This window comes from Passer montanus, unplaced genomic scaffold, assembly GCF_014805655.1.
Source record: "Passer montanus isolate IOZ18808 unplaced genomic scaffold, ASM1480565v1 scaffold20, whole genome shotgun sequence".
NCBI lineage: Eukaryota > Metazoa > Chordata > Aves > Passeriformes > Passeridae > Passer > Passer montanus.
The window spans coordinates 4227829-4252854 of NW_024366592.1; the positions used below are offsets into that span (position 1 = coordinate 4227829).

The window sequence follows — 25026 nt, forward strand, 5'->3', positions numbered from 1 at the left end:
CACAAAATGTGACTTCCTACTTTTAAAGTGTCATAACTTAACATGTGTATGCAGCTGTGAATGGAGAGCTGTGCTCTTATTGTCTAAAGAATTAGACTCTCCACTTAGAGTTCAGCTGTTCCTTTTTTTTTATTCTTAGCCTAAGAACACTTACCAAATCTTATCTTAAATTTCAACCATGGAAGGCCAAGGCAACCTTAAAGACTCTAGTCATCCCATTTTTATCTGGGGCAGGAAAAGTGGGAGAATTTGGATATTTAAAAACCAGATCACTGTGCCATTGCAGATCAGTTAGGATTTGTGTGGCTTGAATTTTTTCAGTTGTGCTACTACTTCTGAATATATGGTTTTCCTAGCCATGCAGATTTGATGATTTTAACTAGGCTTTAATTTTAAAATATTTTGTGTTGTCTCCTGCGTTTTTTTTATGGAGCACTGTTATTTACTTTTTTCATTTAACCTGTATTTGTAAGAGAAAACAAAAATGCTCTAACAACAGGGCTATTGTTTTTTGCTGTAACGCTAATATTTTGAAATTCTGTGACTTAGTACTATTTGGTTCCACACTTTTTTTAATGCATGGATAAGGAAAGGAGTCCTAAATGCACTGGTGATGCATTTACCTCATATAACACTGGGCTGAAAAATACTGTGGTGCAGTTTAGTGCATATTTCTCCATCATTTATTTATGTCTTTTTAAAGTGCTAACTATGAAATTGATTTCATTTGGTGAATTGTTTCAGTAAGGCAGAAAAATCATAAAGAAAGACTTCATAAAATCAAGCGTGCTCTCCTGGAATCAGTGTCTGGCCTTGTCAGAGCTAGCATTTTGCAAGTTCCCATGTGAAAGCAAACCTGTTGTGAGCAGTTTGTTAACATAATAATCTGTTCCTGGGTAAAAAAATAACCTGCACCTGCATAAACTGGTTTTGCACCGTTAGATACAAAAATGAAAATTATCTTTCACAAACAACTGTTCCTGCACATGGACACTGAGACTTTAAATGACCAATCAATACAGAATAACAACTTGTTACTAACCAGTAAAAGTAATTGACAAGAAAACTACTAACCAATTAGAGTCCCACATGAGGTCTGTAAAGCTCTATAAAAAGGAGTTGTGTGGATAAAGAATGGCCTTTTTCCACCATTAAGAAAATGGAGACCTGTGTGACTTAATCCCATAGTGAATTACTAACTGGGAGATAAAATACACCTTTTTGTCTCCTCCTCTCCCCCTGATGCATATAATTATGTCATCTTAGTGTTACACTGTTTTATTACATGGCTAGCAGGGTTTTTTTGTGGTTATTGCATAATCACAGGTCTGCTTGTTGTGAGTATCTATTTCAATGCAGTTTTTGTATTTGCCACATCATCACTTATGCTAACATAGAGGTTGCATATGTTAATAGGAATTTAGGAGAAGGTATTACTAGTGAGAGGTAGCTAGTGAGGACCACAGAAAACTTAGGATTGCCATTTTCATGCATTGCTAAGTTTTGGGAAGAGAATATCAAAGTGCCTGCTGAGGTACCCTGCCTCCCTTCCATGTAGCTGCAGCAAAAGCAGCTGGTTTGGTGCTTTGGACAGACATAATGTTCCATGAGGGTGAGTGTGTGGGGTTTTTTTTAAAAGGGGAAAATGATATGCCTCTGAGTAGAGCTGCATTATTTTTTAAAATAGTTTCTTAAGAAACCTGAGCAGTCTCCTGAAGAAGTGTATTACTGCATAGCTAGGAGGTTGCATACTTAACTAGGCCACTGTAACTTGAGATGGGTTTCTCATTAACTATTTAATCCACCTGAGCCTAATCAGCTGAAGTGCACATGTTTTTGTGACATCTTGATTAAATTAACAGACCCCACCAAACGCAGCTCCACCTCTTCTGGTGTTATTTTGAGCTGTGTGAAGGAAATACACACAGCCTGAATTGCCAGGGGCTGGTGGAAGTAGTTGCAGAATTTGGAGTAGGTGTCATTCATGAAGTTCATGCTGTTAGTAAAAGTTCATACAAAAAGTAATTTTTTTTAGTAAAGATAATGTAATACTCAGTTTTTTTAATTTAGGTTGTTACACTTCTTCAGTATTATATTAAATGTCTATTAATTAAAGTTTGTTGCACTCCACAGGAAGCTAGAGCAAAGAAACTTCTCAATCTTTTCATATGGTTTTCTCTTTGGCCCCAGAGAATGTCTCCCAGTCAGTGTTGTTCTTGTGGAGAGACTATCTTGTACAATCTCCAAAAACTGTTTGCTGTTGTATTGGGATTAATACTTCTCTCTTATAATTCAGAGTTTTTATTCTTTGCTTTGGAAAAAAATGAGAAAGAAGTTGGTACTTCTACTTGTGGATTCCTTTGCTTCCGTGTGAATTTTTAGGTTGAAATCTGTCGGTTTGTGGATTTTATGATCTCTTTTTCATTATGAAGATACCGCTGTACTGTTGCAAGTGATGATGTATATATTTCTAAATACTTTTTTTGGGGTTTTCCTTAGCCATGCAGTCTTTGTAGAGATTTAGTTTAAATTGTTTTCCATTGTAAGAAGGCTGAAGAGAGGGAGTTCTAAAAACTGTAACTTTTGCCTTAGAGTAACATGAGTGAGATGCTGTTTGAGTTAGATAGCAAAAGGTAGCCCAGCTGAACTGGATAATTATTTTGCAGCACCCAAAGTCCTCCTGCCCCCTGCACATAGTGCTACTTTGAGAATGAAGCAGAAGCTTATCAATACTTGTCAAAAACCAGGGTTAATGCTCATATATTGGACTTCAGGATATCAGCCTTTTTTCCTTAGCTTAAGTAAGGCATGCTCTGGATGAGAAACTTCTTGTAAACTTTTATTTTTCCCTCCACAGGTTGATCTTTATGTTTGCTTATTTTGTGGTAGAGGAAATAACGAGGACAAACTGCTACTGTGTGATGGATGTGATGACAGCTATCACACTTTCTGCTTGATTCCCCCTCTTCCTGATGTACCCAAGGGTGACTGGAGGTGTCCAAAGTGCGTTGCTGAGGTACAGTTCAAGAGCTCCTGAAGCTTTGTATGTGTGCTTGTGTACCTGGAAAGATCAGAAGAAGAGCAGTTCAGCAATCCATGTGTGTAGAATGCATTGTTTTGGAATATTGTCAAGATGAGCTTTGGATTTTGGTTGATGAGCCATAAGGAGAGAGAAACATTCCTTCTAGAGCTTGGGCATAACCTTTGTTTTTGATGTGGCTATGTGACAGGTAAAAATTTGATCTTGGTATGTTAAAAGCTGAAACTCAATTTGATAATCTGGAAGTATGAAATTAGGGGTGAGAACTAGGGTTATAATGGATGTTTCCACATAATGATGACACAATTTGTAAACTATGAAGTAAAGTACAAAATTTAGGCATAACAGGGAGCTTTGATTATTGGAAAGACATTATGGCATTGTTCAGAATGGCCTGTAGCAGAAAGTGAAAAAACTAATTTAAAGTTCTGTTGTAGCTCTTTTAGATTTGGTTTAGTCTAAAAAAGGAACTACTCAGGCTCTGAAAGTGGAAGTTGAATTTCATTACTCAAAAAAGAAGAACTACCCAGTTCTAAGAGATTGATCAACAGACAGCAAACATCACTTGATTGGTTTGGTCTTAAGGAAACAGATTTTGCAAGCTGAGAAAGTTGGTAGATACAGGTTTCAGAGGAAGAAGCTTACTGTTTGTAACTGTGTAATTACAAGACTGGCTTTCACTCTTGAGGCTGTGTTGTTTCCAAAAGGAGCAGTCGTGCACACACATTTCTAGGCCCACTTCCCCTGTGCCCTTCCAGTGCTGGCTGCTGCTGGTTCCTTATGGTGATGTTGGAGAGTTGTGCAGCCACAGGAGCTGCATCAGCTCACTGCTCTAACCCTTCACTGAGGTGTTCAGAGGAACTCGGGCAAATACTGCTTAAAGAAAGGTGGAAATTCATAGCTATAGGCAAAGGAGGAGATGAAATGTTCCCTTTGGGCTGCTGCTCAGAGAGTGGATTAACCTACTTCTTCATTTTCTCTTCAGATGGAGCAATAAAGAAGAATTAGGAAACTGCAGTGATCTAATATGGAGTTAATTTAGAGACTGTAGTAGTAAATAGAATGGCTGCAACAGTTCAAGAATATGGAAACTCAAGAAATTTCATTATTGCTAGTAAAAACAGGAATAGAAGTTACCAAAGAAAAAAATGCAGGCTGGGAAAAACCCAGGAAAGATAAGGTGTCAAGTAATTTTTTACTAGTAAATGATACAGAAAATACTTGAAAAGTTTTGGAAAGGCATTGGAAGTAGGAGGTAGGAGAAAACACATTACTATGTGTACTGGAAAATAAACAAGTAACAGCAAAAAGATGTTTGAAGTATTCACGAGCACTTTTTGCCTCAGTTTTTACTTTAGATGTTAATTATGCACAGATCCTTAATGTAATTTTACAGCAGAGTACTGGAACAGAAGCTGGGAAGAACAGTGTAAGGGCTTTTTATATGCATTTAGGTCAACACTGTTTGACAGTGTTCACAGATGTTGTAGAGTCTGTGTCACAGGCTCAATTTAAGAACCACTTTGATACATGTTGGGAATAGTCTAAGGAAGTTCCTCTTGGAAAAAAACCACAAACTACTGATTAATTCCTTTCCAGTCCTGTTTCTTTGATTGAAAAGCTGACTATTAGATAGTCCCACATCATCTTTGTTTCAGTATGTCTTGTATACATAATCATGGTGTCAGTTCCAAAGGAGCTGAGAAGGACAAAATGAGTGGGGAGAGGAGCTGAAATGTGCACCAGTGTTTTTCATTCTTTCCAGTATCTTTGTGTTTCAGTATGTCTTGTATATATAGTCATAGTGTCAGTTCCAAAGGAGCTGAGAAGGGCAGTAAAAATGAGTGGGGAGAGGAGCTGAAATGTGCACCAGTGTTTTTCATTTTCAGGATGAATGGGAATAGAACAGGGAAGGACTTGGAGATTTTCTGTCAGATGGGCCATGTCTGTTGTTGCCTGTGTTGCCCTGTTCTAATTTCCTTTTTCCTCTTCCCTATTATATATTTTCACAGTGTCAAATCTGTTGATGATTTGCTGACTTGATAAGACTGAAACACTTGGGGGGTTTGTTCCTGTGCAGTTATTCTGCAGGTGCTTGAATCCAGTGTGTCTAAGAAATGTCCTGTGGCTGTCTAAGCATCTTGTGCACAGTCTTGCTTTGTGGCTGGCAGCAGTAGCTGATGAAATGTAGCTTTGGACAGGAAAGCAGAAGTGTGGAGCCCTGGGCTTGCAGGGTTAGATTAGCTTCTGTGCCGTTAATTCTGGGCTGTTTCCGTTGTGGTGTGACTGCCTGGGCTGGAAAAGTCTCAAACCTGGTAGCTGGGTAAGGACTCTGGACACTAGGGCTTCTTGCTAAAAATGTAACTGTGTCAGAGTCTGCTGCAGGGAACAATATTTCTGTGTTCTGTCTCCTAGGAATGCAACAAACCCCGAGAGGCCTTTGGATTTGAACAAGCTGTCAGGGAATATACTCTCCAGAGCTTTGGTGAAATGGCTGATAACTTCAAGTCTGATTATTTCAACATGCCGGTCCATGTGAGTTTCAGCTTTTGTTGGGATTCCTTGTAAGGGAAAAAGAGAAGAGGTTTCAGCTGGTCTTGGATTTTTGCTGAGACATCTTAGCCTTGTTTAAAGAGGCACCATAAGCTTCAAACATGTAAACAAATTATTTAGCTTACTGGCATCTGGTCTCATTTCAATTTCATTTCACTCTTTCTCTGCAGTGGGCAGACAGCTTTATTGCTTGTTAGAGTTTACTGTACTGGGCACACTCTAGTTAATGTTCTTGCCTTTTTGATGAACGGTGCTCATTTGGCATAGGGGCCCTTTTCTTGCCCTCCCTATGCCTTTTGTCTTGGTTTAGTTTGTCCAGAGGATAAATCTTTGTTTTTTTTAATCTTATAGTATTTTCTTGTAGACAAGTCAATAGACTGAATCTGTCTGATAATCACACTGGGTTTGGGTTTTTTGGTTTTTTTGTTATGCATCACAGCAGCATTTTTCAAACTAGAATTTCTGCTTTGGCACAGTTCCACTGTCCTGCAGCACCAAGGTCTTCCTCCTCTCATGGTTCTTTGGTAATTTATGGACTTTGTTGCTAAAGCTTCTGCCTTTTAAGGACTCCAATTTACGAGACAACTTTGAGAGATGGAACAAAGCTTATTTTAAAAATAAGCTTTGTAAATGAATGCATGTAGGAGCAATGATCAGTTATATGAAGATCAAACTCCTGATTACAGTTTTATATCTGAATCTTATTTCCTTACTGTTGTTCAGAAATCCTGGTCATTATTCTCTGAAATAGTTGGAATTTGCGTGCTGATTTGTTCTCTTTGCTGCTTGATTTCTGCTGCTGTTTCTTCTTCCCCCTGTATTTTGCTGTATTTCTGGTGATTCCATCTTCTTTTGTTTATTCCTTCTCTCTGAAACATTCCAGCCACTATGGAGGAATACAGACCAAAACCATGACTTTGAAGAGATGGAGGGGAGAGGGGGAGTGACCCTGGTGTGTGAAAATTCATGGGGAGTTAATAGCGATTTATTGCTTGAATGATAATTTTTGTTATCTGCACATACCATAACCTCTCTTCTGCTTTCAGATGGTTCCCACTGAGCTGGTAGAGAAAGAATTCTGGCGATTAGTGAGCAGCATAGAAGAAGATGTTATTGTGGAATATGGGGCAGATATCTCATCCAAGGACTTTGGGAGTGGCTTCCCAGTGAAGGATGGCCGACGAAAGCTGATGCCAGAGGAGGAGGTGAGGAACAGGATGTGCAAACTGACCCCATTCTTTGCTCTCTGTAGGATTTCACATTAAGACTTTAGGTCAGAAATGAAGAAATTGTTTCAGGCTTTTGCACGTACTTAACATTCCTTTTGAGCAGGGCATTAATCTGATATTTGAGGTTGTTTTACAGATCTGGTTGCTGATAACCAAGGTTTGTTTCATGATTTAAGTCACATGTGTTTTCTATCACTTAATCTTAGGCAAAGATGTGCAAGTTGTTGCAGTTTGTCTGAGTATGAGGAGACTCTTTAATAATATTTTTTCTTTCTTGTTTCAGACCTTTTCATTTTAGAGTTAGTTACAGAAACATAATTCTGTTCTCCTTAGGACGTTCTTAATGGGTGAAGCAAACGAATTGGATTTACCTTGTTTCTCTGTGTGTACTGTAATAATGTAGATGTAGATACATCATTCAATTATAAAAAAATTCAATAAGGATCATCTGGTACTATTTTCCCTCAGACCTTACTGTAGCAAAGCAATTTTCTTGCTGCTTGTATGCTGAAATTCAGGCGTAGTAAAGGTGTGGTTTCCTGATTATGCAGCCCCAAATCAATTTATACTGCTTACTGGATGACATAAAGGAAGATGGTTCACTACCATCTTCCACCTCTTCCTGTGTGTACCTTTGTTGGCTGTGCTGTGATTGTGTAGCTGCTTAGTGAGTCAGCACTGATACTTCTATTTGTATGAAGGTAGTCACTTAAAAAAATTCTTTCAGATCACTTAAGTCTTCTGACTCACTGCAATGTCTTTGCAGTATCAGAGCAGAGGAAACAGCAGCAATGTTTGGCTGAGCTGAGGCTCTGACCAGGCTTTTCAGCAGCTATGGGATATACCTAAAATCCCAATCAGTCTGTGCTTACAGCTTGTGTAAAAGTGGAAAGTAGATTCATGCTGAAGCACAGTAGTGGGCTTTTAAGGCTGTCTGGGTTATAGCTTTTTGAACAAATTGTGTGTATTTGAAAGTAAAGGTGAGAATGCTTAACAGGTGATGCTGTCTTCCCAAAAATAAGTGTGTAGGAATTTTTTCCCTTGAGGAAAGTTTCTAAAAGTAATTTATAGAGTAGATCAACATAAAGTGCAGCATGGTAAAATGGGTGTTTAAAAAAAGCTGAAAAAGTGACATGAGATTCACTGTGTTGTGTACAATTTTGAGTTGTCCTGTATTACTGAAGACTTCTATGTTTAGTTCTTCCCCTGGCATTGCTGGTATTTTGTTCCACCAGAAAACCATGCAGTCGTGTGATGGGGAAGAAACCAAAACTTAAGTGTATAAGCCTTGATCCAAAGAAGATGGGCTATGTTGAAATACTAGGACTGTTACTGAAGTCTTAGTGTGATTATTTGATGACTATGGCATTTAAGGAATTATTTCTGAGTTTGATGTTTCATTGTTGCAGGAATACTCCATTATCTACTATAGAAATGGATAGGTTGATATTTTCCTTTGTACTTTCCTTTTCTGGGCTTGGTGTCCTTAATGTTCTTCTGATTTGTTCAAATTTTCTTCTTTTGGCAGGATTATGCTCTCTCTGGTTGGAACTTGAACAACATGCCCATTCTGGAGCAGTCAGTCCTTGCTCATATCAATGCAGACATCTCTGGCATGAAGGTGCCCTGGCTGTATGTGGGGATGTGCTTCTCCTCCTTCTGCTGGCATATTGAGGACCACTGGAGCTATTCCATCAACTACCTGCACTGGTATGGGCTGTCCTTTGTGCATCTACCTTCCACTGCCCTGTTGGCTTTAGGAAGTTTTGTAGTTCTACTTCAAAGTGCCTCTGCATGCTGAGGACATGTGTAAATGAAAAGCTAAATGTGCAGAGTGCTCTGTGTTCTTAGCTGTGGCTGATTGAAGGTGAATACAGATGCTTTTTAAAGGCAAAACATTCAATTAAGGCAAACCCAGGACAAGCATATTAGTTCTTCTCATTAACTGATGAAATATTCTTATGTGCCCAACATTCCAGTGTCACCATAAAGATGTGCTTTACAGGCTCTTATCTTTTTAAAGAAAGTTTTTTCATTCAGAACTGAGTTAAGAGTTCACTGGTGCCCACCTTTATGATTTAAAGTTGGGATGTCTGTGTGCTAGAAGTGGAGTCTGCTGTCTCATGGCTTTTGGAGGCATCAGAGGTGACAGCAGCTGCCAGCAGGGGACACTGCAGCCCGACAGGAATGCTCCAGCCTCTGGAATAATCCATGTCCATAGGGCTGTGTAAGCAGATCCTGCTTGTACTTGCTAAAATCTACTAAAACAGGTTTTAAAAATAAATCTCAGCTGTATATGTATTTTAAATATGTATATTTAAAAATAAATCTAGGTCGTGGCAGTTTCTTTTGGTTAAGAAAGGACTGGAATAATGCTTGATTGATTATTTGATTAGTTTTGGTCCTGTTAATATTTTTGTTCCCTCGTACTTAGCTAATCCAGGTTATTTGGCATTTTTCATCTTAATGATCCAGTGGATCCTAGGTTTTTAGTAATGAGTTAGGAGTATTAGAGAGATTGCATGTATTTTACTCCTATGGCTGGTATACTGTTCTGTTGGTTTTAGGAATATGACTACTCCAGGCCTGATTGAATGGAGGAGTACCATGACCTTTTTTAGACTGTAGGTGTGACAGCCAAGGTTTTGTTTATTAAACCTAATTCCTTCTTTCTGAAGGAAAATAATTTCCCATTTTACCCCTTTGGAGAGCGTGCTAAGCGACAATTATCTTCCATGTTAAACTTGTCAAGGCAAATCTACTGCCAAGTATGTTGAGAATTGTGTTGGAGTGCAACTGATTTTTCAGATTAGAGTAATACATCCTGAAGAAGATGCTTGTTGATTAAAAACATTTTTTAAATCTAGGTGTGAAATGTCTCATGAGGGCAGTGCTGCTGGCTGTGAGGTGTGCTTTACAGCTGGGTGGCAGCACCAGTGGTGAACACTCTGATTTGTGTTCATTCCTGTGCTTGTGTTTTGGTAGGGGAGAGCCGAAGACATGGTATGGTGTGCCCTCTCATGCAGCAGAGCAGCTGGAAGATGTGATGAAGGAATTGGCTCCTGAGCTCTTTGAATCCCAGCCTGATCTCCTGCATCAGCTGGTCACTATTATGAACCCCAATGTGCTGATGGAACATGGTGTACCAGTGAGTAGCACACAAGCATTTTTTACATAAGCACTCCTGTGTGTTCCCTTTTTTTCATTCTCTGCCAGATTTGTATAACAATGGTTTGGCATAACTCTGAAGAATTTTTATGGTAGGCATTTGCATATTCATTATTTGTGGGGTGGTTTTTAAAGCTGTTTTCTAGACTCTTCCCTAGGCTAACCAGGAAATTTAAATTTTCTTGCAATAGAAGTGAGTGTGCCAAGCTTCCTACATAAAATACCTTCCAGAACAAGCATATGCTGTATATTACAGTTAACTTTTAATAAAAAAATCCCCTCCCTTGTGTAACAGCAAGTTTGCCTGAAATGCCTTTAAAAGCTCTTGACAGTAAAATACTTGTCTCACTTTCAGTAGAAATCTCAGCATTACAAAATGTTTTCTGACCAAGCACAATTGACTGCAGACCTCTAAGCAGCAGTCACTATCATTTGCTTTTGTCTTAGGATAAATTGCTTCACTGGCAAATACCCTAGCAAAGCAAACCATAAACTTTTTTCCAGAAGCTTTTGCACTTTGTGGTACAATGGATTAAATGATGATAGAGAAACATCCCTTTTGGGATTCATAAAGACAGTTTTCAACTGTTGGCTTATATATTCAGCTCTTTTTGAAAAAGGCTGTAAATTGAGTATTCATGTTCAGAAGGCAAAAACAATCCTTACCACTATTGGGGTAGCTGTGTTGCCTGTGGTGATCTATGGGTACAGAAACTGGTGTTCAAACATCTTGTACTTTTGTGTCTTAAGCTGTTGCATGTTACATATTTTTTCTTTCCTTTATCCTCCCTTTTTTAGGTTTTCAGGACAAACCAATGTGCTGGCGAGTTTGTTGTGACCTTTCCTCGTGCCTATCACTCTGGATTTAACCAGGGATATAACTTTGCTGAAGCTGTGAACTTCTGCACTGCTGACTGGGTCTGTTCTTTTGTATATATTTGCTATGTGACTTCTGCAAGTGGTGTGTTAGTAACTTAACTACCTGAACACTCTTTTCAGTTAAATAGTGTATTTTATGTTTATAGTTCTTGGGACAGCAGTTAGAAACTGAGGGAAGTTTCATTATACAAAGTAATTCTAATTTTAGGCAACTTCAAACTGAAACTTTGGGCACATGTTTTTCCTTTTTAATTGCTGGTTAACCAAAAAGTGGGATCTCCCAGTACCTTTAGCTGTGATGCAACTTTGTGAATTTGATAGAGGTCTGTGTCCTGTCTTGAAGTACTGTTGTCATTTGCATGTTGGAGATAAGCTTATAACAATCTTTGTTTTTCCTTTGTGCTAGCTAATTGTGCCTTTTAATCATATTAGTGCTGTTCTGATAGCTGTGCCACATTGGTGCATAGCTCATGTGGATTGTTCAGGAAATTGTCAAAGGAGTGTTCTGTTACTATCCAGGGTTTACAGTTGGAGGTTATGATCTCATCTCTAGCTTTGTTTTTTAAACTAACGATGGAAATTGTAGCCCTTTTTCAGAGACTTTTATTCTTTTATCAGAAAATTTGTCTGCAGGACTGGCAGTGTGTCAGGGCTCTTACATTTTCCTCCAGCACTCATGATGGAATATGAGTGTAGCCTCTGTGAAAACTGCTTAACTTGCACCAGCCACGTGAAATTTCCTTTGCTTCTGTAAAATGCAACCAGAAATATCTGCAGCAAAATAATTTAGCATCTTTTTGCTTTAAAAGGCAGGAAATGAGTGATACCAGTTTTGGTTAACTGTAGGAATCTTAAGGTTAAATGGCTGTGTCCAAGCATAGTGATATCCAGAGGGGAATATATGCACCTTAGTGTAGACCAGGTGACTTCTCTTTGGTGCCAGTTTCTTGCCACTGGAAGTAAAAAGAGCTTAGGACAACTCTTAAACTTTTGTCTCCATGTTAGGTGCATAAGGTTATGGAAGATGCCCCTCCCTAGCATTGCTACCCTTCTTTGTCCTCATCTGGGACATGATTTTAAGGTTGTTAGAATCTTAGTGAATACAGGGTGAATGATTGCCATCTGACTCCATGGATTCAGAATGCTAAACAATTGCTTTATTAAACTATATTTTGTTACATTATACTATATTACATTAAAGAATACTAAAAGGGTACTATATTATACTATACAAAGATACATCCTAAAGAAAAACCCATGGCTGTCTTGAGACAGGCAGGACACAGCTTTGACCCAATAGGCCTATTAATATAAACAACCATCACCAGAATCCAATTAAGAACTCCCTTCAGGTAAACAATCTTCCTAACACATTCCACATGTGCAAAAACAACAGGAGCAGCAAGTAGAGATAAGAATTGTTTTCTCTTCTTCTCTCTGTGCTTCTCCAGGAAAAAACCTGAGAGAATATTATCTCTTTTTGTTCAAGAACGTGAATGCCACAGAATTTTCTCTGTCCCATCAAAGACAATTCTTAGTCTGTCTTTTCCCAGTCTCTGTCAAAGGGAGGAAAATGTGAGCTGAGAGATGATTATTTTTCCCCCTGAATGATGATGGTGTGTTTTTTTAGCTCCCCATTGGACGTCAGTGTGTGAGTCACTACCGAAGGCTGGGACGTCACTGTGTTTTCTCCCACGAAGAGCTGATCTTCAAGATGGCTGCAGATCCAGAATGCCTGGATGTGGGGCTGGCTGCCATGGTGTGCAAGGAGATGACTCTGCTGATAGAGGAAGAGACACGGCTGAGGGAGTCTGTTGTACAGATGGTGAGTAGTAAACGCTTGCAAAAGAACTTTCTGCTTCCCTCTCCCCCTGCTTGCATTAGAATTTTTGAGCAAGTGGCTAATTCTTCTTGTCAGGGAGTGTTGATGTCTGAAGAAGAGGTGTTTGAGCTGGTTCCAGATGATGAACGTCAGTGCACAGCTTGCAGAACCACGTGCTTCCTGTCAGCTCTCACGTGTTCCTGTAATCCCGAGCGCCTGGTGTGCTTATACCATCCTTCTGATTTATGTCCCTGTCCCATGCAGAAGAAGTGTCTAAGGTACACAGGATTATTTTGTCCCCACTTTTCTTCCATGTCTAATAGTTTGCTGTAGCCCAGTGGCCAAATACATTTGGTCACACTTTTTTTCTCCTTAATTTAAGGAGTATTTTTATCCTCTTTGTTTCTTGGTTCCTAGGTGAACAGGTGTTGTACATGTACAGTTTTTCTGGCCTTGCTGTAGCTAGAAAAACTTAATATTATTAACATCCTGACTTTGATGTGGGCATTAATACTTTTTCTGTCTCTTTTCATACCTTCAGGTACCGCTATCCACTAGAAGACCTTCCTTCTTTGTTGTATGGAGTGAAGGTTAGAGCACAGTCTTACGACACTTGGGTCAGTAGAGTTACAGAGGCTCTGTCTGCCAATCTCAACCACAAGAAAGGTCAGAGTCTGTCATTCTTAATAGGATGTCCTGAAACTCCTACATGTGTTGTGTCCTCTCATTAGCATCGTGCATTTCAAATTCAGTTATGCTGTTGGAACCACGATTGAAGGCCATTGAAGCCATCTAAAATTTCTCACTTTTTTTGCATACAGATAATTTATGTGCTCTTATTACAGATGTGATTGAGCTGAGAGTGATGTTGGAGGATGCTGAAGACAGGAAATACCCAGAGAATGATCTTTTCCGCAGGCTCCGAGATGCTGTGAAGGAAGCAGAGACCTGTGCTTCAGTAGCACAGCTGCTTCTGAGCAAAAAGCAAAAACACAGGTGAGACAGGCAGTTTTTCAGTACTTTCCATCTGCCTCTTTGTTACTTGATTGGACTTGGAAGAGTTAAAAACCCTGAGGTCTTACTGTGTGCAAGCTTCTTTCAGTGCTTCTTTTCCTTAGTGCTGTGACTCATTGAGAGTTGGGAAGGGTTGGAGGAGATACAGTGGCACAAAGGGCCCAAAGGTGGGCTTAGTTGGGATGTTATAAACATTCTGCTTTCAGCTGACTTACGTACTGAAATGTGAAATCCTTTGGAGAAGTTGTGTTTGATTGCTGATGAAGTATTTTGCTTGTAGGGAGAGGTAAAAATGTAATGACAGTAAGTTTTGACTTTGGGTGTTTGTGACAAAAATCCTTTTGGATTTTTTGTGCTGGAGGAGCAGAGCAGTATGGAGGGCAAAACCAGTCCATAGTTTGAGCCAGTCTGTACTTTTTGGGAAGGACCATGGGAGGCAGAGTTGTGTGGCTGAAAGGCAGTGGCTTGCCTCAGTGGCTTGGGGCAGTGTAACTCCCTTGGTTCTCTGTGCTGCCTCAGCATTACTCCTGGCTCTGCCTCAGCAGTCTGATGGATGTGTTTTGTTCTCATGAACTTCCAGGAGCCTGTTCTTCCTTCTATCCTGTATGTTTTGTGCACTGAATAATAGATAAGTCAGTAGAAAATAGCTCAGTGAGGTGACTGTGACTCTTGTGGCAGCAGTTGTACAGTAAATTTATGTAGCTTGTAGTTCCTCTGTTGAGGATATTTGGTTTTGTAGTTGGTTGTATTTTTTGCCTGTGTGGTTTCTGTGTATTACTTAAGACATTTTGAGAGAGTAAAAAGTAAATACCATGTTAATTATAATGCACAACTTTGCTACACAGAACATAATGCATATGTCATAATTGCTTGAATTTGAACACTAAAATGTTAGTTGCACCACAGATTCAAGTGTAACAATCTGTTCTAACTGGAAAAGTGTTACACAACAGAGAAGCATTTTTTCTGTATTTGGAGGCTAAAGAAGGCTCTCCTGATTGTTTTTTATTGTTTGTAGAACCCCAGTGCCACAGAGGTATTACTCACTTAGAACTCTGATCCAGGTGAGGGAAACAGCGTGACAGGGCTTGCATTGCTCTGTTCTAGTCAAGTATAATTATTTTGGTAGCTTCCAGGTGTTCCTGGTTTGGTGCTGCTTCCTCCTCTTCCTTCTGCTGTTGGAGTGTGACAGCCCTCTCTCAACAGTTGCTGAGATATATATGTATATATCTCTTTATATATATGTAAGAAGAAATAACTCTTCAGTTAGTTATTTGGTGGGTTTTGATACTTTCAGTGTCATGTCTGATGTAAAGATAAAAGAATTTTGAGGCCAAAAAAAGGCTTGTATATACATTTGAGGGCTGTTGTGTGCTAAGTAAAAATAATTTACAAAATTGAGGTTTGAGGAGGATCTTGAAACTTCTTTGAACAGTGCTAGGCAGTGTAATTATAAAGGTCACGTTCAGCTGCTTCTGTAACATTTATGTTCATATTTAACACCTGGAGAAGATCACTTTTACAAAAAGGATAAGGTTATTAAAAAAGCAAATTAAAAACAAGTGCTCAAACAGAGCAGTTTGGGAGGGGTTAATGTAGCAATAAACTCATGGTCAAATGCAGCAGAAGAAAATCTGTGCCTTATCCATCTCTTTTTGAATAAACCCCAAAAATGGATAATATGTAGCTGTGAAGTTCTGTCCAATATTCTAGTCCTAGATCTTTACCTTCTGGATGTTGTGAGTTTCCACAGGCAGGGATAATTGTCCCTTTTGTGCAGCATCTTGTGCTGTGACAATGGTTGGACTAAGGCTAGAATGTCAGTGTGATACTGCTGAGTGTCCCCTCCCTCAGTTTTGTCCCTTGGAGCCCTCTACCCCTTCACCCTCACTCAGGGATTTTGGGGGCACAGCAGGTCTGCTGCAGCCACTGCTCCTCATCACTGTCTGTTGGAGCAAATCAAAGCCTGCAGGGTTCTTTATTCCCCTCTGAGGTTTAGCTGGTGTGTAATTATATTTCATCATTAATCTAAATTTTACATTTACAACATTATGTAAGTCCATAGCATAAGATAGAATTTCTTTACTATTTCTGTAGTATTCAAATGTAGATTCATTAGCAGGGAACAGCTGTTCAGTATTTGAAATCTGTTGTACTTGGGAAGTTGTGCCTGCCAGTGATCTGTACAGCAAGTATTTAATTTATGCACTGTGTCACTTTTAAGTCTTTTACTCCATTCAGTGGGCTTGTTACACTTGCTTCGAGTGATATTTAATGGAAATGTCTTTGCAGAGCCTGTCCCACTGAATATCAGTCCTCTGTTGCAAGGTCAGTTTCAGCAGTTCTCTGGCTACAAGAGAGAAAGCACTAGATCTTAAGATTTGTGTTCAGGGCTTGTTGCTGTTACATATCTTAGACTTCTTGTCAGTGCCTGGCACAGCACACAACTTCCTGAGCTGCCTAAAGCTGGCTTTATGGGGCTATATTCTTCTATTTGTAACAAACCCAGTTTGAAGCTCACCTAGACAATTGCACCTCTGAAGGGCAGAGTAAATGATCCTGAAGGGGCTTAGGGGAATTGCATTAAATTTTGTTTTCAGGATTTTGAAATTCTTGTTGAGTTCAAGTTACATTTTCCTTTGAGTTTGTAGGTGATTAAATGCTTTTGGTAACTTCTCAGTAATCCTGATAGATAATTTCTGTCACTGTGAATAAATCCAAGGATCATTATCTCTCACCTAATACTTAATTGTGCCCATTTGTACAGCAGAGTGAGCCAAGACAGTGGAAGGACACGGACCAAGCTGACTATGGAGGAGCTTAAAGCATTTGTGCAGCAGCTGTTCAGCTTGCCATGTGTTATCAGCCAGGCCCGACAAGTAAAGGTAAGATTGCATCTGCTCCTCTGATAATGGTGTGCATTTTACTTTGCTCTGGTTTTGTGGTAGTGTGTTTTTTTAAACAGACAATTTTGCCTGGAGTAGAGGATGAAAAGCTTCTGAAGTAAAACATGGGTGCACGTTTCCCAGGTGCCTGGTACAGCAGGCGTTGTCAGGTGTGGTGGTGCAGCTAAACAAATATGGAAGATCCCCTTCCCCTGTCCCTGTCCAGACAGCCCAGTTCTAAATCTCTGAACCAGTTACTCTTATTCCATCATCATTAATGCTCTCTGCAGAGGTTAAGTTTCTGGCTAAATCCTGCTCTTTATATGTTTTTGTAGAAACTTCTCAGGGTTACACTGGTGTGCTTTTTCAGGGAAACGGGAAAGCAGTGCCACATTGTTAGTTATTCCATAAATCTCAGCCTTGCTTTCCAGGCTACAGCCTTCTTCATCTGTATGCATGGCCTGCATTTCTTGCCCTTCATATATATCTTTACACCTGTCTCTGAATGAATCTAGACTAATAAGTAATCCAGATCATACTGATTCCCCTGGCTGCTATTACCATTTGTCATTCTGGCACTCTGCATCATAGCAAGTGTTTTCAGCAGCAGTCTTAATTTGTTTCTCTGTCACTGGTGATGGACTACTTAACAGCATTTCACCTACTAACCAACTCGTAGAAAAGTCCTTAAGAAACATCCTTAATAAAGATTTTTTGCCTAGAGAAATGCTTCCTGAGATGTATGTTAATCACTTATTAACCTGCATCCTCTGCTTGTACAGTTTTATTTGTGTTGCATAGTACTAGATAGAGGGCCTGAAATCCTGTACATTACCATAGGTGCAGCTAGTGCTACATAGCCAAACACACAGTTTAAAAATAAGTTAGTTTTTTTTTAGAAGGCCCCTTTTCCATAAGTGTTTGCTAGTGTTTATGTCCTTCATTCATGAATTTTATATAAAGTTTTCCATGATAGTTCAGTGTTGATGAGAGACTTTACATTGGAATTTCTTGTTGTTTACATAATATTGGCATTATTTTTTCTTCTGAAAACAATTTCCTTCAGAAAACCATAGAGCTCTAGTGTGCAGGTTTGCCAGGCTTGTTGATGCTGTCCTTGTCCTTTAGAGGTGTTCTTTATTAGATGCCAGCAAACTGGTTAAAGTGGGAAGTGCTTTCTCATCCTCATATGATAGGATGGTTTTACTTCACTTCTTTACACACACATTAGTATATAATTACACATATTATTAGTATTAGTAGAAATACTTACTGATATTTATTAATGAAATGTTATCATCATCTATTAGGTAGATGTGTAAGATTGCTCTCAGATGGGCTTTTAAAATATCTTTAAAACTTGCTTCTAATTAAAACATAATTCATAGATGAGAGGGCTGCAGACATAGAATTAACTCTTAACAGTTTTTGAGCTTGTATTTTTGTCTAATGCCTTCTCCCAACTAGTCCATCTCCCCCCACCCCTCAGCATTAGGAAGGAATCTGGTTCTAGTTCAAGTACTCTGCCTATGCATGTGCATGCTCTTGAAGCCTCAGCATAATCACTAGTCAATAAATAAATAATTATCATTTTACTGATTACAAAGTGTAGTCTTTTCATTTCTGAATGAAGTCAGATAATGATCATTTATGCCTAAGCACTCACCAGCTTTTAGCATGGCATTTGAATGCAATTATCCATCATAGTGAATAGCAAAATAATTGTCATGTTGGATGATGAATATTTTCTAACACAAAAGGCATTGTAATTATTGAACTGTAATAATTTACTGTTGCCACTATGAAGCATTCAGAGTAGGTTTCCTAAATCAAAATCTTTATAATGTAGATCTTGTTCTTTCTTACGAATGCCTTCTGATTTCCAGACAGTCATGAAAAGCAGCATCAGCCAAAAAAGGCAGTAAGCTAAGGGTTAGGAAATGCAGGTTTGCTCCTCGTTGTGCCATGGGCTTGCTGTCAGAAATGCCTGTCTTCTAGTAAGAGACTTGGGGGTGAATGCATTGAGAATGCTGGTTGAATGTCCTTGAATGAGTCTCCTGCAGAGATTCTTTCCTGTCTGTTTGCTGTCTTTGATTTTTTTTCATTGCAGTGCCAAAACATGAGGATGAGGACAACTGCAGCAGTGCAGTTGGATTTCTGTGAAATTGTCTCCTTTAATAAGAGGGCTTTGCATTTTCATTTCTTTCTTTAGTGCAATAAAGCTCTGATGCTTATAAGTGCTAGTCCTGCTTTAGGGAATATTACTTTCAGACTTCTCCATTGTTATTTTCAGGACCTGTGGTATTTGTGTTCTCATACATTTCTGGCTTGTTATTTCTCCTCAGCATGTTTTTTTCTTTTTTTGTGTTGCTGTCATTGCTGTAATGCCCCTGACACTATTGAAACGATGGCCTGTTTGCAGAAGTCCCTCTTCTCCCCACTATTTTAAAACTAACATTGACTGGGCAGTGCTGAATATTCTGTTTGTTGGGATCTGTTGTCATTTGCAGTTGTACTATTTTAGGTGCAGAGTTTGATGCAACTAATATGCCTAGGGTATGAAACATTAGGCCATCACATAAGTTGAGATGGTCTGTTACTTAATTTCTGTCACACTTGATGGCTTGTGACAGCTAGCTGGCATTGTGTGTGGAAGCTCAGACTGATGATGTGGTGATCACTTACAGATTCACAGCTGACTGATCCCTCAGTTGCATTTCTTTTGGATTCTGTGGGTGTTTTTTCCTAATTGATTTGTACTGTATGTTACTTCAGAATCTGCTCGATGATGTGGAAGAGTTTCATGAGCGTGCTCAGGAAGCTATGATTGATGAGATCCCAGACTCTTCCAAGCTGCAGGAGTTGATAGACATGGGCTCTGGCCTTTATGTTGAACTTCCTGAGCTGCCAAGGCTAAAGCAGGAACTGCAGCAGGCACGGTGGCTGGATGAGGTGAGGTCCACCCTCTTGGATCCCCAGAGAGTCACCCTGGATGTGATGAAGAAGCTGATTGACTCTGGTGTGGGCTTGGCACCACATCATGCTGTAGAAAAAGCCATGGCTGAGCTGCAGGAGCTGCTCACAGTCTCAGAGAGGTGGGAGGAGAAGGCCAAGGTCTGCCTGCAGGCCAGGTGAGTGTTCCTTTACAAACTGTTCTTAGAGGTCACACAATTGTATTTCTCTTCCTCTTTTGAGATGTGAGGTGAAAGGTTGGGCCCTTGAAGCTGTAGTTGCCTTTCTTACTTAGTGTTTTTTTTAACCTCCCAGCAGTTAAGATTGTTCTAGAGTTGGATTTGAGATTGAATTGCAGAAGTGTTGATTGCCAATCGTGTTGCACAGTGGCAGGAGGCTGAGGCTGTGCTTGTTGCTGCTGTCTTTGCTATTCATCCCTCTCCACAAAGAACTCTGACTAAGCTACCAACAAGAGACAGCTTTCTTGGTGTTTAGGGTTGTTATGCTGTGCCCTTCTGAGCTTGATTATGCCAAGCACATCAGCTTTCTCACCTCCTCTTATTTGATAGCCAGTAGCATCCTCCAAGCTCGGAGCCATGGTATCCTACCCTGCAGTGTAGTGGTGAAGTTACACCACCAACCTGTCAGATTTATGTCTTTAGATGACTGGTATTTTGAGAGAAGGCTGGAATTGTTTTTTTCTTACTCTAGACCACGCCAAAGTATGATGGCTCTGGAGGGCATCGTGAATGAGGCAAAGAACATCCCTGCCTACCTGCCCAATGTGCTGGCACTGAAAGAAGCCCTGCAGCGAGCTAGAGACTGGACAGCCAAAGTGGAGGCCATTCAGGTAGGGCTTACAGCAGGGCCTAGAATCTTCTGCTTGCACTCTTTTATTTGAATGTGTCCTTTATTGCTCACAAAGGTGGCCTGAAGAGAAGCCTTGCTATGGCTCTTAAATGTGCTTACTGGAGCTTGTGTACTTGATTTTCTTTTTGTGCATTTGTTTCCTCACTGGCTATCCAATTTCTATTTCCCTTCCTTTCATGTATTTCAGAGCAGATATAAAAGCTACCATTATGATATGGTATTTGGTTTTGGAACTGTTCAGCGTGCTGTCACTGGAAATATTCAGCTGCAGCAGAGGATGCTCTCAGATTATCAGTTTTGGATCTGCCTGGAAATTTTAGCTTTTTACGGAAATTTGTTTTTTTATTTTCTCCCTAAAATGTTGCAAGATTTAATGGCAATGGTGGCCAGAATTTTCTAAAATAGATTAATTAGTTCAGTAACCACCCTTTCTACTTGACTTGGTCCTGAGTTCTGTGATATTTGTGGGTGCTGATGGCTGAATTAGAACTGCTTATCTTACATCCCTTTCCTATGGAACTCTGTTTTAGGCAGTGACAAAGTAGTGTATGGCTTGAAATTATACTGGCAGCTGATATAATGGTGGAATTGTTGGCTTAGAAAACTTTGTTTCACCCCAGAATGGGAGCAACTATGCATACCTGGAGCAGCTGGAGAGCTTGTCTGCCAAGGGCCGCCCCATCCCGGTGCGCCTGGATGCCCTGCCCCAGCTGGAGTCCCAGGTGGCTGCAGCCCGTGCCTGGAGGGAGCGCACAGGAAGGACCTTCCTCAAGAAGAATTCCAGCTACAACCTGCTGCAGGTGAGCAGCATGTCAGAAGAACACATGTCTCTGTCAGAAATTGGTCATGATGGCCCTCAGGTGTCTGGAGGGAAGAGCTGGTTCAGTTACACTGGATTACAGTTCCTTTGCAGAATAGAATGTAATCTCAGCTGTTCTTGGATGAAAAGAAGGAAAAAGGCAGAAAGTATGTTTGGTTAGTCCTGTTTTATGTATAGACAACCTTATCTCTTACTTGAGAAAGAAGAGGGAAAGTAAAGCATTTGTTGGTCATTAAAGAAATGTAGGCTTGAAATGGACACATACCTGTCTCAAATTGAGATATGTTTTCACTTGCCACACTGTTTAAATGCTAAGAAAATAGATATTTTATAAACTGTTTAACCAGAAGAAAAAAGAAATTAGTCAGCTACTGTTTATTTCACTTCAATGAATGTAGTGACTGTCCTTGTTTTAATAAAAATCAATCAGGTGTTTGAAGACCTATCATATCTACTTGACAGACTTCCCTTTTGTAAGGAAAACAGTTCCAGTTCAGTTGCATTCTTGGAGGCTGTATTTTTCATTCTCTTATGTTGTTGTTAATTCTCTGAGGTTTGTCTTCACTTTTAGTGAGATGTCCAAATCCAGACAGAATCCCCATTCTGACTTTCCCTAGTGCTGTGTTAAGTGCAGTAGTTACATCTTGTGTCTCAAAGGGGGTACTGTTGTTTAATGTTTTCCAATGGGATTTTCCCTATTGCAACCACATCACACTCATTTTTGTTCACTTTGTGGTACATTCTAGATACAGCTTTTTCTCTATATTCTTCTGCTTAACTAGTTACTTCAAGAAGGCTTTTGAGAAATGTTCTGCTTTTGCATTTTCCTAAATGTAGCAATTTGAGCTTTCCTATATTGAATTTAATTTGCTAGATTTTATATTTAAGTATGCATTCCAACTAGTCATGATGACTAAAGCTTTATTCTTGTCCTTAAAAGTGCTTTTCAGCCTCTCATATTGATATTGAAAGGCTTATAGCGTACTTTTAGGGGTTTTTCAGGCACCAAATTGTTGATGTAAATATGAAATAGTTTTTAAGGCTTGATTTATAGAGGCCCCTGAAGAGAATGTTGAAGTGTGGATGTCTAACTGCATGTAGTGTTTTAATAAGCTATATGCCTGGTAGTGTAATCTGAATAAATTCTGTAAATTTAATCAGAAAACATGGTGGCTTTCAGTTTGACCTGCCACGTCACTGGTTGCTGATTACACTCCAGTTCCTTAACTATAAGATACATCTCTCCTTATCTCTTTATTCTCTTTTTCCTATCATTAGTGGGCAGGTATCAAAGGGGTTAGATTGCTGAGTAGTTCTTGTTCCCTGGTGCCACTGTTGTCATTCCTTGATGAGATGCCCTTGGGCCTGACAGGATAAATTTCCTTGGTGCTTGCAGGTTCTGAGCCCGCGCACCGATATCGGCGTTTATGGGAGCAGCAAGAACAGGAGGAAGAGGGCAAAGGAGCTGCTGGAGAAGGAAAAGGAGAAAGATCTTGACTTGGAATCCCTGAGTGAACTGGAGGATGGGCTGGAGGAGGCCAGGGATGCTGCAGCTGTGGTAAGGAGCAGTGGAAGGTGGTGTCTCCTGTTTGTGTGGGCTTAAGTCATCTCTGATCTGCAGAAATTCTGGGGAAGAACTGATAAATGAATTTCACTGAAAGAGATCCCTTATCTGGTGTTTGACAAGAATGCAGTTCAACTTTAATTGCAGTGAAAGTAGAGTTCAGAGTGTCACTGCTGGTATTTACCATTGGGTATGTGTAAGACTTAAATGCTCTTGGGTTAGTATCTGTGGCTGCTCATCTAATATTAAAATTTATTGAAATTGTCTGGAAGTAATGAGGTGCAGCTCTGCCTTAACCATGACCAGCACATATTTGATTAGGTCAATTTTGTGATCAGCCTGCAAATGCTTGGTCGTGGACACTGGGCTGGAGGGAATGTTTAATTTGGTCCCTCTTTTTTGGAGGCTACTCATGCTGCTTATTGGAAAAATTTGCTGACATCTGGCTGCCCTTTCTCTGGTAACAAAGGAAATATATGCAGGGTCATTAACATGGCTTATACACAATCTGTTTTACTGTAATATGCTTGGTTATAATTACCTGAATGGAAACATTAAGGAAGTGAAGTGCAAGTTGCTTCAGGAGATACATGGTCACTCAGATGCTTCTGAAAGGATGCTCAGCTCCATTGTCTCTTTAAACAGTTGAATGGAACAGATTCTGACTTCTTCTCTGGAGTCAAAACCTGTTCTTTTGGTGGCCTTATGACAGATTTAATTATGAACTTCAGAAACTTTGTAGATATTGAGAAGGTTATCTAAAGTTTACATAGCATCTCTACCAGAAGGACTCTAGGGAGTAATGAGCAACTGAGGAGGAGGAGATATCTTAGATCAGGCTTTAATTAGATCACGTAGTTCCTGAATTTTGGGCTAGGTTTAGATCCCTTGATCTGTTTGAGTGGGCTGGTTTTTTTTCCTTTTCCTGTACTGTTAATAAAATTAAATTTTACAATTTTAAAATAAAATCTCTCTTAGCTGTGAAAGTCATGACACGTTTTTGTCCTTGCTGGGCAGGTGGCTGTATTCAAGGAGCGGGAGCAGAAGGAAATTGAAGCCATGCATGCTCTCAGGGCAGCCAACTTGGCCAAGATGACCATGGTGGACCGAATCGAAGAAGTCAAGTTCTGCATCTGCCGCAAGACAGCCAGCGGCTTCATGCTGCAGTGTGAGCTGTGCAAGGACTGGTTCCACAGCGGCTGCGTGCCCCTGCCCAAAAGCAGCTCTCAGAAGAAGGGCTCCAGCTGGCAGGCCAAAGAGGTGAAGTTCCTGTGTCCCCTGTGCATGCGCTCCCGCCGGCCGCGCCTGGAGACCATCCTGTCCCTGCTGGTGTCCCTGCAGAAGCTGCCCGTGCGCCTGCCCGAGGGGGAGGCCCTGCAGTGCTTGACAGAGCGAGCCATGAGCTGGCAGGACCGGGCGCGGCAGGCCCTGGCCACCGACGAGCTCTCCTCTGCCCTGGCCAAGCTCTCCGTGCTCAGCCAGAGGATGGTGGAGCAGGCAGCCCGCGAGAAAACGGAGAAAATCATCAGCGCCGAGCTCCAGAAGGCAGCAGCTAACCCTGACCTGCAGGTAGGGACGGGGAGAGCATGCTGCTCCCTCTGCTTGCTCTCATTTAGTGTGTCAAAATGCCTTGGTTTTCTTGGAGAAGCGTGGGGGAGAGGGGAGGGCAGTGAAAAGCTGAGGACTGTGCATGGTAAAGCTTCTTACTTCACTGCTCTGCAGATTTTGGCTGGCTTCTGTTGGGTACATTGCTGCTGCAGGAACAGGCCTGTTGCTCTGTACTCACTGTCAACAGCAACTGCTGAAATTACTCAGAATTTAATTATGTCTTTACTGTTGACTTTTAAGGTTTTTTTTATCAGTTTTTGATACATAGATGTGTTCCAGTGTGTTTAAAAAAAGATACAGCTCATTATGCATTGTGCATGTAAGAAACATCAGGTCAGCTGTAACAGCTGGATACAGCCTCAAGATGTGTAAAACAGTTGCCACTTTGGTGTCAATTCCATTTTCCTCTTGGCAGAATCCATCCTCTCAGTATTAATAACTTCTCATGGATTGTCATTCACAGGCATTTGGTGATTTGTTAGTAAATTTCAGCAAGGAATGTAGTCAAACACTGATAATTCCATAGTTGGCCTCTTCCTTGAGAGTGGGGTCAGGTCATGTTGTGGTAAAGAAGCTGTAATTTGTAGCACTGAAGAAAGGTATCTAGATCTTTCCAGTCACT

General features: G+C 40.3%; 1 protein-coding gene across 1 annotated transcript in view; it reads left to right on the forward strand.

Annotated features, from left to right (window-relative positions):
- The window catches only part of KDM5A (lysine demethylase 5A), a 48289-nt gene that overhangs the window by 12887 nt on the left and 10376 nt on the right, over positions 1 to 25026 (forward strand). Inside the window, exons 8-23 of the mRNA XM_039708190.1 lie at positions 2858 to 3016; positions 5456 to 5575; positions 6640 to 6798; positions 8351 to 8532; positions 9808 to 9970; positions 10789 to 10908; positions 12500 to 12694; positions 12788 to 12969; positions 13233 to 13357; positions 13537 to 13687; positions 16473 to 16590; positions 19366 to 19721; positions 20254 to 20392; positions 21033 to 21212; positions 22629 to 22790; positions 23814 to 24365. Coding sequence (XP_039564124.1) covers positions 2858 to 3016; positions 5456 to 5575; positions 6640 to 6798; positions 8351 to 8532; positions 9808 to 9970; positions 10789 to 10908; positions 12500 to 12694; positions 12788 to 12969; positions 13233 to 13357; positions 13537 to 13687; positions 16473 to 16590; positions 19366 to 19721; positions 20254 to 20392; positions 21033 to 21212; positions 22629 to 22790; positions 23814 to 24365 — 3063 coding nt within the window. The remainder of the gene's footprint in view (positions 1 to 2857; positions 3017 to 5455; positions 5576 to 6639; positions 6799 to 8350; positions 8533 to 9807; positions 9971 to 10788; positions 10909 to 12499; positions 12695 to 12787; positions 12970 to 13232; positions 13358 to 13536; positions 13688 to 16472; positions 16591 to 19365; positions 19722 to 20253; positions 20393 to 21032; positions 21213 to 22628; positions 22791 to 23813; positions 24366 to 25026) is intronic.